General features: G+C 54.8%; 1 protein-coding gene across 4 annotated transcripts in view; it reads right to left on the bottom strand.

Moving 5' to 3' along the window:
* The window catches only part of TNXB (tenascin XB), a 95,741-nt gene that overhangs the window by 52,746 nt on the left and 27,977 nt on the right, over positions 1-15,018 (bottom strand). For all 4 annotated transcript variants that reach the window (XM_078000332.1, XM_078000333.1, XM_078000334.1 and 1 more), the window contains 9 exons: positions 14,695-15,000; positions 12,370-12,702; positions 6,772-7,077; positions 5,101-5,409; positions 3,216-3,503; positions 2,642-2,950; positions 1,912-2,226; positions 1,481-1,798; positions 744-1,067 (listed from right to left, as the gene is read on the bottom strand). In XM_078000332.1, the coding sequence (XP_077856458.1) occupies positions 744-1,067; positions 1,481-1,798; positions 1,912-2,226; positions 2,642-2,950; positions 3,216-3,503; positions 5,101-5,409; positions 6,772-7,077; positions 12,370-12,702; positions 14,695-15,000 (2,808 nt within the window). The remainder of the gene's footprint in view (positions 1-743; positions 1,068-1,480; positions 1,799-1,911; positions 2,227-2,641; positions 2,951-3,215; positions 3,504-5,100; positions 5,410-6,771; positions 7,078-12,369; positions 12,703-14,694; positions 15,001-15,018) is intronic.

Here is a 15,018-nt window from a genome sequence, read left to right as displayed (position 1 = left end):
TAGCTGGGCATGATGGAGTGCGCTTGTAGTCTCAGCTATTTGGGAGGCTGAAGTGGGAGGATCCCTTAAGCCCAGGAGGTTGAGGCTGCAGTGCAGTGAATTGTCATTGTGCCAGTAGACTCCAGCCTGGGTGACAGAGTGAGACCTTGTCAAAAGAAAGGAAGAAAGAAAGAAAGAAGGAGAGGGAGAGAGGGAGAGAGAGGGAGAGGGAGAGGGGGAGAGAGAGAGAGAGAGAGAGAGAGAGAGAAAGAAAGAAAAACATTCTAGTGATTCTAGTGGAGGACATGAGTGGGGCAGAGATGAGTCAGATTGGCCAGAAGTTGATATTTGATTGAAGGAGGGTGGCAGGGTGATGGGTACCTGAGGTCTTTGTACTATTCTTTCTATTTACACATTTGAAATTTTATTTAACAAATACTTTTAATTTAATTAATTTGTATTTCAAAAATGTGTTCCAATCCCACAAAAAGAGTTCTCTATAGAGCTCCAAGGAAAAGCAGAGCCACAAACCAGCCAGTGAATCACCTCCTGAGAGGCCTCAGTCCCCGGGAGCCTCTCCCACATGGCTGGCACTTCTCCTGGATTTGCTCTCTTAGTCCCCAGATCACACCCATCCTGAGGCTTTAGCGAACAGGGCGCATTATAGGTTTGAGGTCTTGGGATCCTGGATCCCTAGTGGAAGAGATGCTGGAGGCTGCACTTTCCTAAGACCCAACCCAGAGGGCTCTGCAGCGCACACTCACCCGTGACGCCCACAGCGGACACCGGGCCCACACGCCGCCCCTCGTGGAGGCCGTACAGGTGCATCTTGTACTTGTTCCCGGGCTCCAGGCCCCCTACAGTGACCTCGCTCTCCTCGCCCCCGACACGCACCACCTGGGGCCGCCCGTCCCTGTCCTTGTACTGCACGGTGAAGGAGTCGAAGCGGCCCTGGGGGACGGTCCAGGAGAGGCTCAGCGAGTCAGGGGAGGATCCTGTCACTGTCAGCTCCCCCAGGAGCGGCTCCTCGGGGGGCTCCGGGGCCTCCGTGCTGGGTTCTGTGGGGCTGGGGGTCTCTTCCTCTGCAGCTGAGAAAAATAGGACACAGAGAGAGTGAGGCAGGGTCCCTGGGGGATGTCCTTGGGACTTGGGGAAAAGGAGGGAGAACCCAAGGTTATGACTGGGGGACCTGAGGTCATTTCAGAGAAGCCCATTCTTGGGGCTGGGTGGTCCTGATCAGCTAACACATGACAAGTTCCAGGGTCAACTGTGGGGGACCTGGGACAGCCACCAGCACAGCAAAACTCCCGATGGCCCCTCCCTGCTCAGGAGGAGCCAGGGGTCAACCTCACAGGAAGGTCCAAGGGGAGCCCCAGCCCCAGCCACAAGCAGGTCTGTGGTGCTGACCAGACCCCTGTCACATTCCCCACCAGTCATCACCAAAGAACAAGAGGGTGGCCCTCCCACAGCACCCACCCTGTGGCTCCCACTGTTCACTCACCCGTCACCCCGATTGCAGACACAGGGCCCACGCGCTGGCCACCGTGGAAGCCGTACAGGTTCATCTTGTATTTGTGGTCTGGCTCCAGGCCCGAGATGGTGACCCCGTCCTCATGCCCTGGCACCCGCACAGCCTTGGGCCGCCCGTCTCCGTTCCTGTACTGGACCAGGAAGTGGTCAAACTGGCCCTCAGGAACTGTCCAGGACAGGCTGAGGGAGTCAGGGGTGGCGTCTGTCACGGTCAGCTCCCCCAGGTGAGGCGTGATGGGGGGCTCGGGGGTTGCGGTGGGAGGTTCCGAAGGCTCCTCCTCCTCCGGGACTGGACAGAGACATGGAAAGAGAGGACTGAGGTGGGCAGGGTATCTGCGGGACTCTGCTCTCCTCTGGACTCTCCCACCATCTGAAAGGAGGCACAGTGGGCAGAGTTCTCACCTGTCAGGGCCTCGACATGGACAGGACCCACATGCTTCCCATCGTGGAAACCATACAGGGTCACCAGGTATCTGTGGTCGGATTCCAGGCCAGAGAGGGTGATGTCATTCCGGTCACCTCCTGTACGGACCGTTTGGAGTTGCCCTTCTCTATCTGTGTGCTGGATTTCGAAGGAGTCAAATTCTCCCTCAGTCACCATCCAGGAGAGATGCAGGGTGTGCGGCGTGGCCTCCTCCACTGTCAGCTCCCCGAGGCGGGGCTCAGGCGCTGGAGGGGTCGGGGCCGTGGTCTCAGTTTCCGTGTCTTCCCTGCGGGCTGGTTCACAGAGACAGGTAGAGACAGATGGCCGGTCTGTTGCTGCACCCAGACTCTCAGGAGAAGTGAGGGAGGAGAGGGAGCGAGGGCAAGCATCAACAATCGAAAGACCAGCTTTTGCTGCACGTGGGTGAATTTCAAAAGCATTGTGCTACGTGCAATAAACGAAACACAAGAGACTGCGTATTGTGATTCCATTACACAGAAAGCCAAAATGCTGTCTCCAGAATGACTGAAAGCAGACAGTGGTTGCTGGAGGCTGGGGCTGGGGCAGTGGACTCTAAAGCGGCACAAGGAAACTTTCTGGATCAATGGAAATGATATAAAATGGGAAGTTCAGAGATCTTATGGCTCAGTCAGACTTGGAGAGCCAGGCGGGAAGGAGGCACAGGTGTTCCAGCTGCCGCACACTCACCAGTTATGACGACGGCTGAGATGGGGCCCACACGCTTGCCGCTGTGCAGGCCGTAGAGCAGCAGCTTGTACCTGTGGGCGGGGTCCAGGCCCGGCACGCTGACCTCCCTGAGGCTGCCCTCCACGGGCACCACCTGGGGCTGCCCGTCCCTGTCCTTGTACTGGACCACAAAGGAGTCAAATTGGCCCTCAGGGACTGTCCAGGAGAGGCCCACGGAGTTCTGGGTCACGCTGGTCACCTGCAGCTCCTCCCCCAGACGGGGTTTTGGGGGACGCTTTGTTCCAGTATCGTCCATAGCACTCCGGGCCTCTGAGATGGAGACACGGAGAGGAAACGGCTGAGCTGTTTCTGGAAGCCTGGGTGACCTCGAAGGGCAGGATCGAGAGGTCTGGAGACAGGGCTTTGCGTGGTTGAGTCCTGCTGGGCTGTGCTAGGGGCTTGTGCAGGGACGTGGGGAGCTGGATCTGAGCCGAGTGGCTGGGGCCAAATAATGGTAATGGCAGCCACCACAAGTGATCATCTGCTGCTTGGCCTGAGGGGAGCAGAGCAGGGACCTGCAGGGAATGCCCCTCACCCGTGGTGCCGTCGGCAGTGAGGGGGCCATGGCGCTTCTTGCCCAGGAGGCCATAGAGGAGGAATCTGTACTTGCGGCCGGCGTCCAGAGGGGCGATGGTGACAGAGCGCTCGTGGCCCTCCACGGGCACCACCTGGGGCCCGTCTTTGTCTTTGAACTGGACCACAAAAGAGTCGAACTGGCCCTCAGGGACCGTCCAGGAGAGGTGCAGTGAGTCTGGGGTGGGGTCTGTCACCCACAGCTCCCCAAGGCGAGGTGGAGCCCCTGGGCTGGCGTCACCTCGGGCAGCTGATGGAGAGGAAAGGTTCTTGTGTTTATTTTTTCCAGAACGACTCCGTGACTGCCTCCCTCTGGGGCTGGAAAAACCCAGAACTGCCCAAATGCTCAGTGCTTCCCCAAAATATTTCCATCACCTCCCATCCTCACCACCATCTCCATCTGGTCCACGCCTCTTTCCCCTTGACCCAAGTTGGGAGGGTCACCTGTCCTGAGTCACCTCCGGGAAAAGAGATTCCCTAGCTCCCTGCCTCGTCTTACTCCCCTTTCTGTCCAGCCTCTTTCCACCTCTCACAGACTGCTTCCCCAGCACCCAGCAGGGTGCAGCTGCTTGCAGACTGGGTCTCTATCTCCTCTTACCCAGGAGCACATGACTTGGCTGGCCCTTGAGGAAAGGAGTGATTTGGCCAGCCCCGAGGAGCACAGGATCCCTGATGGGGGCAGACAGCAGGTGGGGGAGGCAGGATGATATGACACAGGTAGCTCTCACTCCTTCTCCTTTCCCTTTCTTATTCTCACTGGCTGGCCCGGGAGAACTAAGGCTCCCATGGGACCTGGTGAAGAAGCGTGGGCTGCCTGTGAGAATGTTGAGGGGGATGAAGCTGGGGAGCTCAGGCAGGGAAGGGATCTAGTGTCTGCCCGAGGAGCCATCCCAGGGCTTGAGAAGGAGCTGGCCTGCTGCCTTCCTGGACGGTGAGGATGCTGACGACATTGTTATTGCAAGTTTTCTGGCAACAGGGAGCCCCCAGGGGCAGGGGAGGGCCTGGACTGAACCCTCGGAAAGGGGCACAACTGGGCTGGGCTCCTCTGGTTCCCAATTTCTGAGGCTCCAGAAGGAGGGCAGAGAAGGAAGGACAGCCTCTGTAGGAGGCACATATGGGCCCAGACAGGCCTGAACTAGGAGGTTGAGAACCTGGGTGAGAGTCGTAGGGGAGACAGCAAAGACTCTCAGGAGGTGATGGATTTGCAAGGCAGGAAGGGCTCCTGGCTCTCCTTGCCCCTTCTCCCAGCACCCCCAGGCTCCCACATCCACCCTGCAGGAAGAGGCCTGCAGGGGCTTCCCTCATCCAACAACAGTGGAAAATACAAGAAGAGAGGCAGAGTCAGCAGCGGAGAGCAGACCCAGGAACTGGACCCAGTCTCCTGGTCCTCATCTGCTTTGTGGCTTTTCTTTCTTTTTTTTTTTTTTTTTTTTTCTTGGTCTTTTTGGAGACAGAGTCTCGCTCTATCACCTAGGCTGGAGTGCAGTGGCACGATCTTGGTTCACTGTAGCCTCCATCTCCCGGGTTCAAGTGATTCTTGTGTCTCAGACTCCCGAGTAGCTGGAATTACTAGCACCCGTCACCACACCCAGCTAATTTTTGTCTTTTTAGTAGAGACAGGGTTTTGCCATGTTGGCCAGGCTGGTCTCGAACTCCTGACCTCAAGTGATCCACCTGCCTCGACCTCCCAAAGTGCTGGGATTACAGGCGTGAGTCACCATACTAGCACCATGTGGCTTTTCAAATGAGACAGAGCAGGTGGACAAAGGCAAGACTCAGTAGAGGGAGGGAAGAGAAGGGTGGGAAGGCTGTGGCCTCAGGCTCAGCTGTGTGGGGGCCCCTCTCACCCGTCTTTGCCTCCACAGAGACTGGGCTGCGTCGTTTCCCGTCCTGGATCCCAAAGAGCAGGAACTTGTACTTGCGGGAGGGTTCCAAGCCAGGGATGGTGACCTCCCGCTGGTCTGCAGCCACAGGCACCACCTGCGGCTGCCCGTCCCTGTCCTTGTACTGAACCACAAAGGAGTCGAATTCACCCTCAGGGACTGTCCACGAGAGGCCCACAGAGTCAGGGGTTACATCCGTCACTGTCAGCTCCCCTAGGCGTGGCTCCAGGGGAGGTTCGGGGGCCTCCGTGGCTGGGGCTGGTGGGAGGGGAGCTGGGATTTGGGAAGACAAAGAACATGGTTGAGATCTCTGAGGGGAGAACCCATGGGTTTTGAGGGCCTCAAGGGGGCTGTGAACTGAGATGGGGAATAGTTACACATTTATTTCCAGACCTCTAACTGAAATGCAGCATTTCTTTCAAAAACTAATATAGAAAACCAACCAGAGTAGAATTATTGTGACTTTGTTACCAATAGAAACCACGGATGTTTTCACGTCACCTTAGAGTTATTGCAGAAACTTTAAAATACCTTTTATATCCATCACTGCTTCTAAATTTTGTAGTTTAGTAAACACATCACCAAGTCCTGTTATTTAATGAGCTAGTCAATAAGTTCAAGTATTACTAAATCATAAATTTGGATTTTTAGGAAATATTTTGGGCCAGGTGCAGTGGCTCACGCCTGGCACTTTTGGATGCCGAGGTGGGCGGATCACCTGAGGTCAGGAATTTGAGACCAGCCTGGCCGACATGGTGAAATCCTGTCTCTACTAAAAATACAAAAAATTAGCTGGGTGTGGTGGTGCGTGCCTGTAATCCCAGTTACTCTGGAGGCTGAGGCAGGAGAATTGCTTGAACCCGGGAAGTGGAGGTTGCAATGAGTTGAGATCACGCCATTGCACTCCAGCCTGGGTGACAAGAGCGAAACTCCGTCTCAAAAATAAAAAAGAAATATTTTGATAACTGTCTATGAATATAATTTGTTTCCTTTGTAATCCTATACATTTTATTTTACAGATTTAAAAACATTGCCTTGAGGCGGGGTAGGGGTTTCACCAGATGCCACAGCACAAAAGTTGTGGAGAACCTGTGCCCAGGAAACCATGAGGGGCAGGAAGGAGCCTAGAGCAAGAGCAAGGGCGGCCTCCTGGAGAGACGAAAACTCGCGTGGGCCAGGATGGAACGCAGTGCAGGCAGGTGGCAGAGGACTCCTGAGAAGGGACTCAGGATATGCAGCACTTCGCCTCAACAAAAAAGGCCAGAAGCGGGAGGTGGCAGCTGTGTCCAAGTCACAGCAAGGTTGTAAAGAGAAGGGGTGGAAACAGCTATGGGCAGTTGGAGAGGGGGAGAGAAAGTCTGTGGCTGGATTTAGGCCAAATGGGAAGAAGACATTCCCCTAGGCGGGGGGCAGAGTGGAGATGGGGAAGGAGCTGGAGGGCTGAGAAGGTTCCAGCCCTGGGAGGAGTAAAGGGGTCAGGGAACAGAAAGACTGGCAGGGTCACTGAGTCAGGGCCTGAGGGGATCCAGCCCCTCAGTGAGGGTGCGGTGGTACCAAGGCAGGGCTGGGAGAAGGGCCATGGAGTGGGGAGCTCTGGATAACCAGAGATGGGGACTGAGTCCCCCCATTACTCACCCGTCATGATGACCACAGACAGGGGGCCCACGCGTTGCCCATCATGTAGTCCATACATGTTCATCTTGTATTTTCTCTCAGGCTCCAGGTTGTAGATTGTGACCTCCTGCTGGTCTGCAGCCACCGGCACCGCCTGAGGCTGCCCGTCCTTGTCTTTGTACTGGACCATGAAGGAGTCAAACTGGCCCTCAGGGACTGTCCAGGAGAGGCCCACAGAGTTGGGGGTCACATCTGTCACTGTCAGCTCTCCTAGGCGTGGCTCCAGAGGGGGCTTGGTGGCTGGAGGGGTCTCTTCTTGTTGTGGGGCTGGGACAGAGATGGTAGGGGGCTGTTAGTAAAGAACCCCCCTTTTCTTATAGTAATGATGTCTAGTTATTTTTTGCTATTTTTTTTGAGATGGAGTCTTACTGTCACCCAGAGCAGTGGGAAACCTCAGCTCACTGCAGCCTCTGCCTCCCCGGTTCAAGCGATCCTCCTGCCTCAGCCTCCCAAGTAGCTGGGACTACAGGTGTGCGCCACCCTGCCTGGTTAATTTTGTGTGTGTGTGTGTATTTTTAGTGGAGACAGGGTTTTGCCATGTTGGTCAGGCTGGTCTCAAACTCCTGACCTCAGGTGATCCACCTGCCTCAGCCCCTAAAGTGCCGGGATTACAGGTGTGAGTCACCACACCCAGCGATGTCTGTTGCATTTGTGGAAACTGCAAGATGGTTTTGATGTAAAAGTGTATTGATCTGAACACCTGTCTGGTCAACAATCCTTCACTAGGTCCCTGCCTGGTGTCTGAGGCTGCACTTGTTGGGGGAGAAGAGTGTCAGCTGTCATTGACACCCTAGGAAAGTGCTGAAATTCCATCTATATGCCAGTGACTCCAGATTTATACTCTCTGTCCAGACCTCCCCTGAATCCCAGACTAGTGTTTGTGCAGTGTCTTCCTTGGAGGCCTACTTGTGTGTCAAACTCAACAAGTGCAAAACTGAGCCTCCAAGCTTCCCGACACCTGCTCCAGCCACAGCCTCCCCACCTCAGTAAGATTACAACCTTTTTTTTTTTTTTTTTTGAGACGGAGTTTCACTCTTGTTGCTCAGGCTGGAGTGCAATGGCGTGCTTGTAGGTCACCATAACCTCCGCCTCCCAGACTCAAGTGATTCTCCTGCCTCAGCCTCCCGAGTAGCTGGGATTACAGGCATGCGCCACCATGTCCAGCTAGTTTTATATTTTCAGTAGAGATGGGGTTTCTCCATGTTGGTCAGGTTGGTCTCGAACTCCCGACCTCAGATGATCCGCCCGCCTCGGCCTCCCAAAGTGCTGGGATTACAGGCGTGAGCCTCCACACCCAGCCAAGATTACAACTTCATTCTTCCAGCTGCTCAGATCAAAACCCCCGGAGTCATCCCCGAATCCTCTTACACTCCATATCTGCCCTGTGGGTACGTCCTGTTGTCACTACCTTCAGAGTCTGACCCCTCCTTGCCACCTCCAAGCACCACCGTCTCCTCCTGGATTATCACAACATTCTCCCAGGTCACCGCCTTCTGCCCTCACCCCCCTTTGGTCTGTTGGGTCTGCAGCCAGAAGAATCCTGTTAACACATTAGCCAGAGCTGGTTCCTGCAGTGGCTTCTATCTCACTCAGGGTGAAATCCAAGTCCTGCAGTGGCCTCTAAGGTCCCGTATTCATCTCTTAGATCATTCTTATTGCCTGCCCTCCTCCAACTCCACCCCAAAACACACTGCATTCCTCACTGTCTGCAGACATTTGGGGCTGCTTTCCACCTGCCAGTCTCTGCATTTGCTCTTCCTTCTGTCTGGGACGCTTTTTCCCCAAATACCTAGTGGCCGTCCTCTCACCTCCTTCAGGGCTTTCCTCACACACTGCCCTCTCTGCGAGGCCCTCGTTGTCCCCCTACTAGGTTCTGCTTTTCTCCACTACTGATCACTGTCACATCCGGTGCCACCGACATATTTGTGCAATTTGTTGCCTGTCCCCCTCCACTAGAATGTGAGCCCCTCAGGCAGGAGCTTTGCTTAATTCACTGCTGTGTCCCAGTGCCTGGCACACAGTAGGTACTCCACAAATGTCTGTAAAATAATGAGTGGTCTGCAGGTCTGGGCTCAGGACCTGCGGATCCCCACCACTCCCGCATGAGGAAGCACTCATTAGCCAGTGAACTAGAGGGTAGTCCCAAGAGGCAAAATGGCAGAGAAGGTGACTGGATGGGTGGGGCTCCTAAGAACTTGTTTCTCTGGCTTCCTTGGGAGGACAAGACAAGGCTCCAGGCAAGTGACACCTGCTTGAAACAGGCTGGTGACCAGGCCTCAGGAAGACAGAAAAGAGTCAGGCAGGGGAGGGCCGGTGTGGAGGCAGCTGAGGTGGTGGGAGGGAGCAGAGTGACCACCATGTATTGAACATCTGCTATTTACAGGTACCAGGCTGGGTATTTTCTCTCATTTCATTTGCCTTCTAACCTTACTTGTTCCCGCAGCACCCATTCCCTGCTCCTTTTTGCCCTCTTTGCACTTCTTTCCATGAGGGAATGAAAATGTCCTTCACCATCAAGTTTTATTGCTGGTGGTTTGGACTAATTGGAAAGGTGCAATTAGAACGATTCATGACTCTGGCAGTCCCCATGCTGCATGTGGGACAGTCCTTTTCCAATTTAGAAGTGTGTCTAATGAGCTCCACACACCTCTCCCCCTGACAACTGCATTGTGTGTGCTGCCAGGCACAGCCTCCAGCTTGGCGGACTTCAGCTGCTTCGTCCCTTTGCTGCTCTGATAATGTGCATTGACGCCCATTTCTTTCCTAAAGGGCCTCATCTATTTTATCCAGGATGTGTAAAATACACGTTTCAAAATATCCAGCATTAGAACATGGATATACAGGGATTCCCTCGCGGGAAGGTCTGAGCAAAAGACGAATGAGCTGAGAAGATGCCAGACATGTTACATCACCACCTCTAACCGTGACAACAAGCTGGGCGGTGCTTACTCCCTCCTGAACATGAGGAAGCTGAGGTTCCAGGAGAGGAGGTAAGTTTTTCAAGATCACACAGCTGGCCGGGCACGGTGCCTCACACCTGTAATCCCAGCACTTTGGGAGGCCGAGGTGGGTGGATCACCTGAGGTCAGAAGTTCGAGACCAGCCTGGCTAACACGGTGAAACCCTGTCTCTACTAAAAATACAAAAATTAGCCGGGTGTGGTGGCGCATGCCTGTAAGCCCAGCTACTCGGGGGGCTGAGGCAGGAGGACTGCTTGAATCTGGGAACCAGCGGTTGCAGTGAGCCGAGATCACACCACTGCACGCCAGCCTGGGTGATAAAGCAAGACTCTGTCTTAAAAAAAAAAAAAAAAATCATTCAGCTGAGAACAGAGGAAGACAGGAAGGACTCAGTTTGTCAGATTCCCAAACTCCATTTATCTCCACTGCACCGCCTTAGTAGTCAGTGCCTGGCGGAGCCCATCCTTACTCCAGGGACCAGGTACAGGGCCTCACAGAGCCCAGTGTGGGTCCCTGGGACAGAGGGGCAGAGGGAGGGTCACTCCAGGAGCAGCCGTGGCAGCATGTCTGGGTCTGGCACCAGCCTCCACCCTACAACCTCAGGCCCCAAGGAGAGTCACTCAGGGTGGTTTTGCCCTCTCCCTCTTCTCAGGGCTGACTGAGGCAAAGAAAATAAATTGAGGGTGGAAGGTTCTGGAAATGAAATCAACCAAGTCATGATGAGGCTGAGCTTGGTGGAATTACAGAAACCATGTTCTGGAAAACTATCTATTTCTCTGCTTTTAATTTTTTAATCATTCCCCTTATAGTAAAAGTTATTTTTGAGAAAGGTGTGTCTTTGTTTCTGTGAGCAAAGGGAAAAAAAAAGAGATTCCCCTCACTGTTACCAAACCGGGCAGGTCAGCCCGAGGGTCCCAGAGGCACTGCTGCCCACTCAGCCTCTTGGGCTGAGGCCCTGGAGAGGAGGTGCCCAGGCTGGTCCCGCGTGGCGGTGGCTGTGGCCCTGTAACCAGGCCTGAGAGAGAGGGTGGAAGGGATGTTCTTCTCTGCTGTAAAGTCACTCACTGGATGAGTAGTAAAGAAAGACTTGTGGCCGGGTGCGGTGGCTCACGCCTATAATCCCAACACTTCGGGAGGCCAAGGCGGGTGGATCACTTGAGGTCAGGAGTTTGAGACGAGCCCGGCTGACATGGTAAAACCCCATCTCTATTAAAAATACAAAAATTAACCAGGCATGGTGGTGCGTGCCTGTAATCCCAGCTACTCGGGAGGCTGAGGCAGGAGAATCACTCGAACCTGGGAGGCAGAGGTTGCAGTGAGCCAAGACTGCATCACTGCATTCCAACCTGGGCAACAGAGCAAGACTCAGTCTCAAAAAAAAAAAAAAAAAAGAAAAGAAAGAAAGAAGAAAGAGAAAGCTTTGTGGTCAGGTGTGGTGGCTCACCCCTGTAATACCAGAACTTTAGGAGGCTGAGGTGGGTGGATCACTTGAGGATCTGGAGTTTGAGACCAGTCTGGTCAACATGGTGAACCCCGTCTCTACTAAAAATACAAAAAAGTAATGGGGTGTGGTGGCACGCATCTGTAGTCCCAGCTACTTGGGAGGCCGAGGCAGGAGAAACGCTTGAACCTGGGATGCAGAGGTTGCAGTGGGCTGAGATCATGCCACTGCATTCCAGGCTGGGCAACAGAGTGAGACTCTGTCTCAAAAAAAAAAAAAAAAAAAGGAAAAGACTAGAAAGAAGAGAAAGCTTGCTTCAAGCTGCACTGATGAAGAGGCCAATGTCTCATGCACATTCTCCCATCTAAGTACTAACCAGACCTGATCCTGCTTAGCTTCTGAGATCAGAGGAGATGACGGGCTACCTTCAGGGTGGTATGGCCTTACAGTCATGTGCATTCTGACCGAGTAACTGAACCAGCCAAAGGGGACAAAGCAGACCCCAGAGTAAGAATATTTATAACAATTCTCACAGCAGACACTGGCAGCATATTTACTTTTGCCAGGTCCATTCTTGATGCTTTACATCTGTTAACTCACTTAACCCTCACAATAGCTCTGTGAAGTAGATGTCTCCATTTTACGGACAAGAAAACAGGGGCGCAGAAAATTTTTTTTTTTTTTGAGACGGAGTCTCGCTCTGTCACCCAGGCTGGAGTGCAGTGGCCGGATCTCAGCTCACTGCAAGCTCCGCCGCCTGAGTTTACGCCATTCTCCTGCCTCAGCCTCCCGAGTAGCTGGGACTACAGGCGCCTGCCACCTCGCCCGGCTAGTTTTTTGTATTTTTTAGTAGAGACGGGGTTTCACCGTGTTAGCCAGGATGGTCTTGATCTCTTGACCTCGTGATCCGCCCGTCTCGGCCTCCCAAAGTGCTGGGATTACAGGCTTGAGCCACCGCGCCTGGCCCGCAGAAAATTTAAAACTTGCTCAGGGCCATGAAAGCTGGTGGTACCCCAGTCCCCAGTGATATACTCTTTCTAGGTCTTCCCCTGGCAGGTGGCCTCAAGGTTCCACTGGAGCAAGGAGAGCAACTGGGTATAGGGAAGCTGGAAGCCAGCAGTGGGAGGGAACCAAAGCAGGCCCCTGCCCCTTACTCACCTGTCACGCCCACGGCAGACACCGGGCCCACGCGCTGTCCCTCGTGGAGGCCGTACAGGTGCATCTTGTACTTGTGCCCGGGCTCCAGGCCCCCCACGGTGACCTCACTCTCCTCACCCCCAACACGCACCGCCTGGGGCCGCCCATCCCTGTCTTTGTACTGCACGGTGAAGGAGTCGAAGCGGCCCTGGGGGACGGTCCAGGAGAGGCTCAGCGAGTCAGGGGAGGATCCTGTCACTGTCAGCTCCCCCAGGAGCGGCTCCTCAGAGGACTCTGGGGCCTCCGTGCCCAGTTCTGTGGGGCTGGGGGTCTCGTCCACATCCTCCTGAGGAGCTGAGAGAAGAGGCAGAGGCATGAAGAGCTGCTGGCTTTGCAGCTGCCCACAGAGGACAGCCATGGAAACGCCCTCACGCTGTGGGCTCAGGGGCTCTGTAGCCTTTGTATTCGCCATTGGGTCACTCACAGATGGAAAGGGCTGAGGCAGCCCTTGCCCCATCCTGCTCTGGTGGGTTCTGTGGGGGTGAGGGGTCTCCCTTCGTGTCTGAGAAAGGAGCTGAGATGGGAAGAGAGGAAGCCGCTGAGGGTTCTTCCAAACCACGTTCACTGACAGTGCTGACCTCAGACAGTGAGGAGGGCAGTGAGGCCTCTTCCTACCTGCACCCTCCCCAGGGCGCTGTGGCTGCCCCACCCCTCATATGAGGATCTGACTATGGAATGTGCTCCTGCTGTGGCCTCCCCAGGCAGCCCTGCCCCTCCCTCCCCTTTAACCCCAAGGAATGAATTGCTAAGGCAGGGCTCCAGGCATGAGTGGGAGAAAAATTCTGGGTGAGTGGGATCCAGGGAGGGCCGTGCCCTTCCCTGGCTGGCTCTGGAATCACAGCCCTGTGGGCACCTACCCGCCCCCTGCAGTTAGGTCTCTGCTGAGGCTCCATGGCGTGGGGAGACTGTGGCACAAGGGAAGCCAGCCCTTCTGTGACCCGCTACATGGGGGACTACTTTGGGATAGCAGATTGAGGAAAGAATTGGCAAGAATGACAACCCAGAGGAAGGGAGGGAAGTGGGGAGGAAAAAAGATGACTGGGAAGTGAGAGAGTCAGGGAGAAATTGCAGCTCGCTCTGAAAATGCTTTGCTGCTCCAAGCACTATTCTAAGTGTGTGAGGGTGGTTTGTTTTTGTTTTTGTTTTTTGAGATGAAGTCGCTCTGTTGCCCAGGCTGGAGTGCAGTGGTGCCATCTCGGCTCACTGCAAGCTCCGCCTCCCGGGTTCACGCCATTCTCCTGCCTCATCCTCCTGAGTAGCTGGGACTACAGGTGCCCGCCACCATGCTTGGCTAATTTTTTATATTTTTAGTGGAGACAGGGTTTCACCATGTTAGCCAGGATGGTCTCGATCTCCTGATCTCGTGATCCACCTGCCTCGGCCTCCCAAAGTGCTGGGATTACAGGCATGAGCCACCGTGCCCCGTGCCTAGCCTAAGTGTTATATGTATATTAACTCATGTAATTCCAACAGCTCTGTGCAGTGGTAACCATTATCCCCACCTGACAGAAGGGAAAGCTGAGGCACAGAGAGGTTAAGCAATTTGCACAAGGTCCTCCAGGAAGCAAGTTGCAAGGCTGGTAGTGAGACTCAGGCAGTTGGCTCTGGAGTCTTTGCTCCTAACCACTATCCACACTATCTCTCATCAAATAATTCACAGGCCAGGGGAATGGCACCAGACAGGGAAAGACTGGGGACATGGAGGAACAGGCTGGGATGCTGGGCTGAATGCAATCCCTTTGCCCTGTTCCAAGCGGGTTGGGAGTCAAGGAGTCGGGAGCTGGGAGGAGTCCTCTTCATGCTGAGAAAGGCTAGAGAAATGTGGTGCTCTTGTCACTTGGATCTGCCACCTCTGAATACAGCAGAAATGGCAGGAGGGTGTGGGCAGCAGGTGACAGAAGCCCAGAAGTGACCATGGCCCAAACCAGACCATGAAGGAGCCCAGTAAAAACTGAGGGGTGAGAACACAGTGACCGAATGGTGAGGACATCTGTGGGGAGGACAACCCCAGGTGGAAGGATGAGTCCAGGTGCTTGGAACGGGGGAAAATAGGACCTGCCCTTGGAGATGAAGAAGTGAGGCTGAGAAAGAGATGAGGATCTGGAGGCTGGATGACAGGGACCTGGCATGCAGAGGACAGGAGAGCAGTGGGGGAGGAAGTGGGTGGAGGCTTTGGCAAAATGAGCTGAGAAGGCGAAGGTGGAGGGAGGCTGGAAGGAGCCCCAGCCAAGTCCTGCTCACAGGATGGGGCTAGCAGGGGAGGGAGGCCTGGCAGCCATGACTCACCAGTCTTGGCCACCACAGACTCGGGCCCCACACGCTGCCTGCCACGAAGCCCGTAGAGGTTCATCTTATACTTCCGGTCGGGATCCAGGCCGGGGACGGTAACCTCATTCTCATCCCCCGCAACAGGCACTGCCTGGGGCTGCCCCTGTGCATCTTTGTACTGGACCATGAACGAGTCGAAGGGGCCCTGGGCCACCGTCCATGAGAGGCGCAAAGAGTCTGGGGTCACACCGGTCACTGTCAGTTCCCCCAGGAGGGGCTGCTCCAGGGACTCGGGGCGGGGGGGCTCCTCTTTCCTCTCTGGAGCTGTAAACAAGAAGATCC

The sequence above is a fragment of the Macaca mulatta genome, chromosome 4 (assembly GCF_049350105.2).
Source record: "Macaca mulatta isolate MMU2019108-1 chromosome 4, T2T-MMU8v2.0, whole genome shotgun sequence".
Classification (NCBI taxonomy): Eukaryota; Metazoa; Chordata; class Mammalia; order Primates; family Cercopithecidae; genus Macaca; species Macaca mulatta.
The sequence above is the reverse complement of the archived record's forward strand: the minus strand, read 5'-3'. Positions and strand labels throughout refer to the sequence as shown.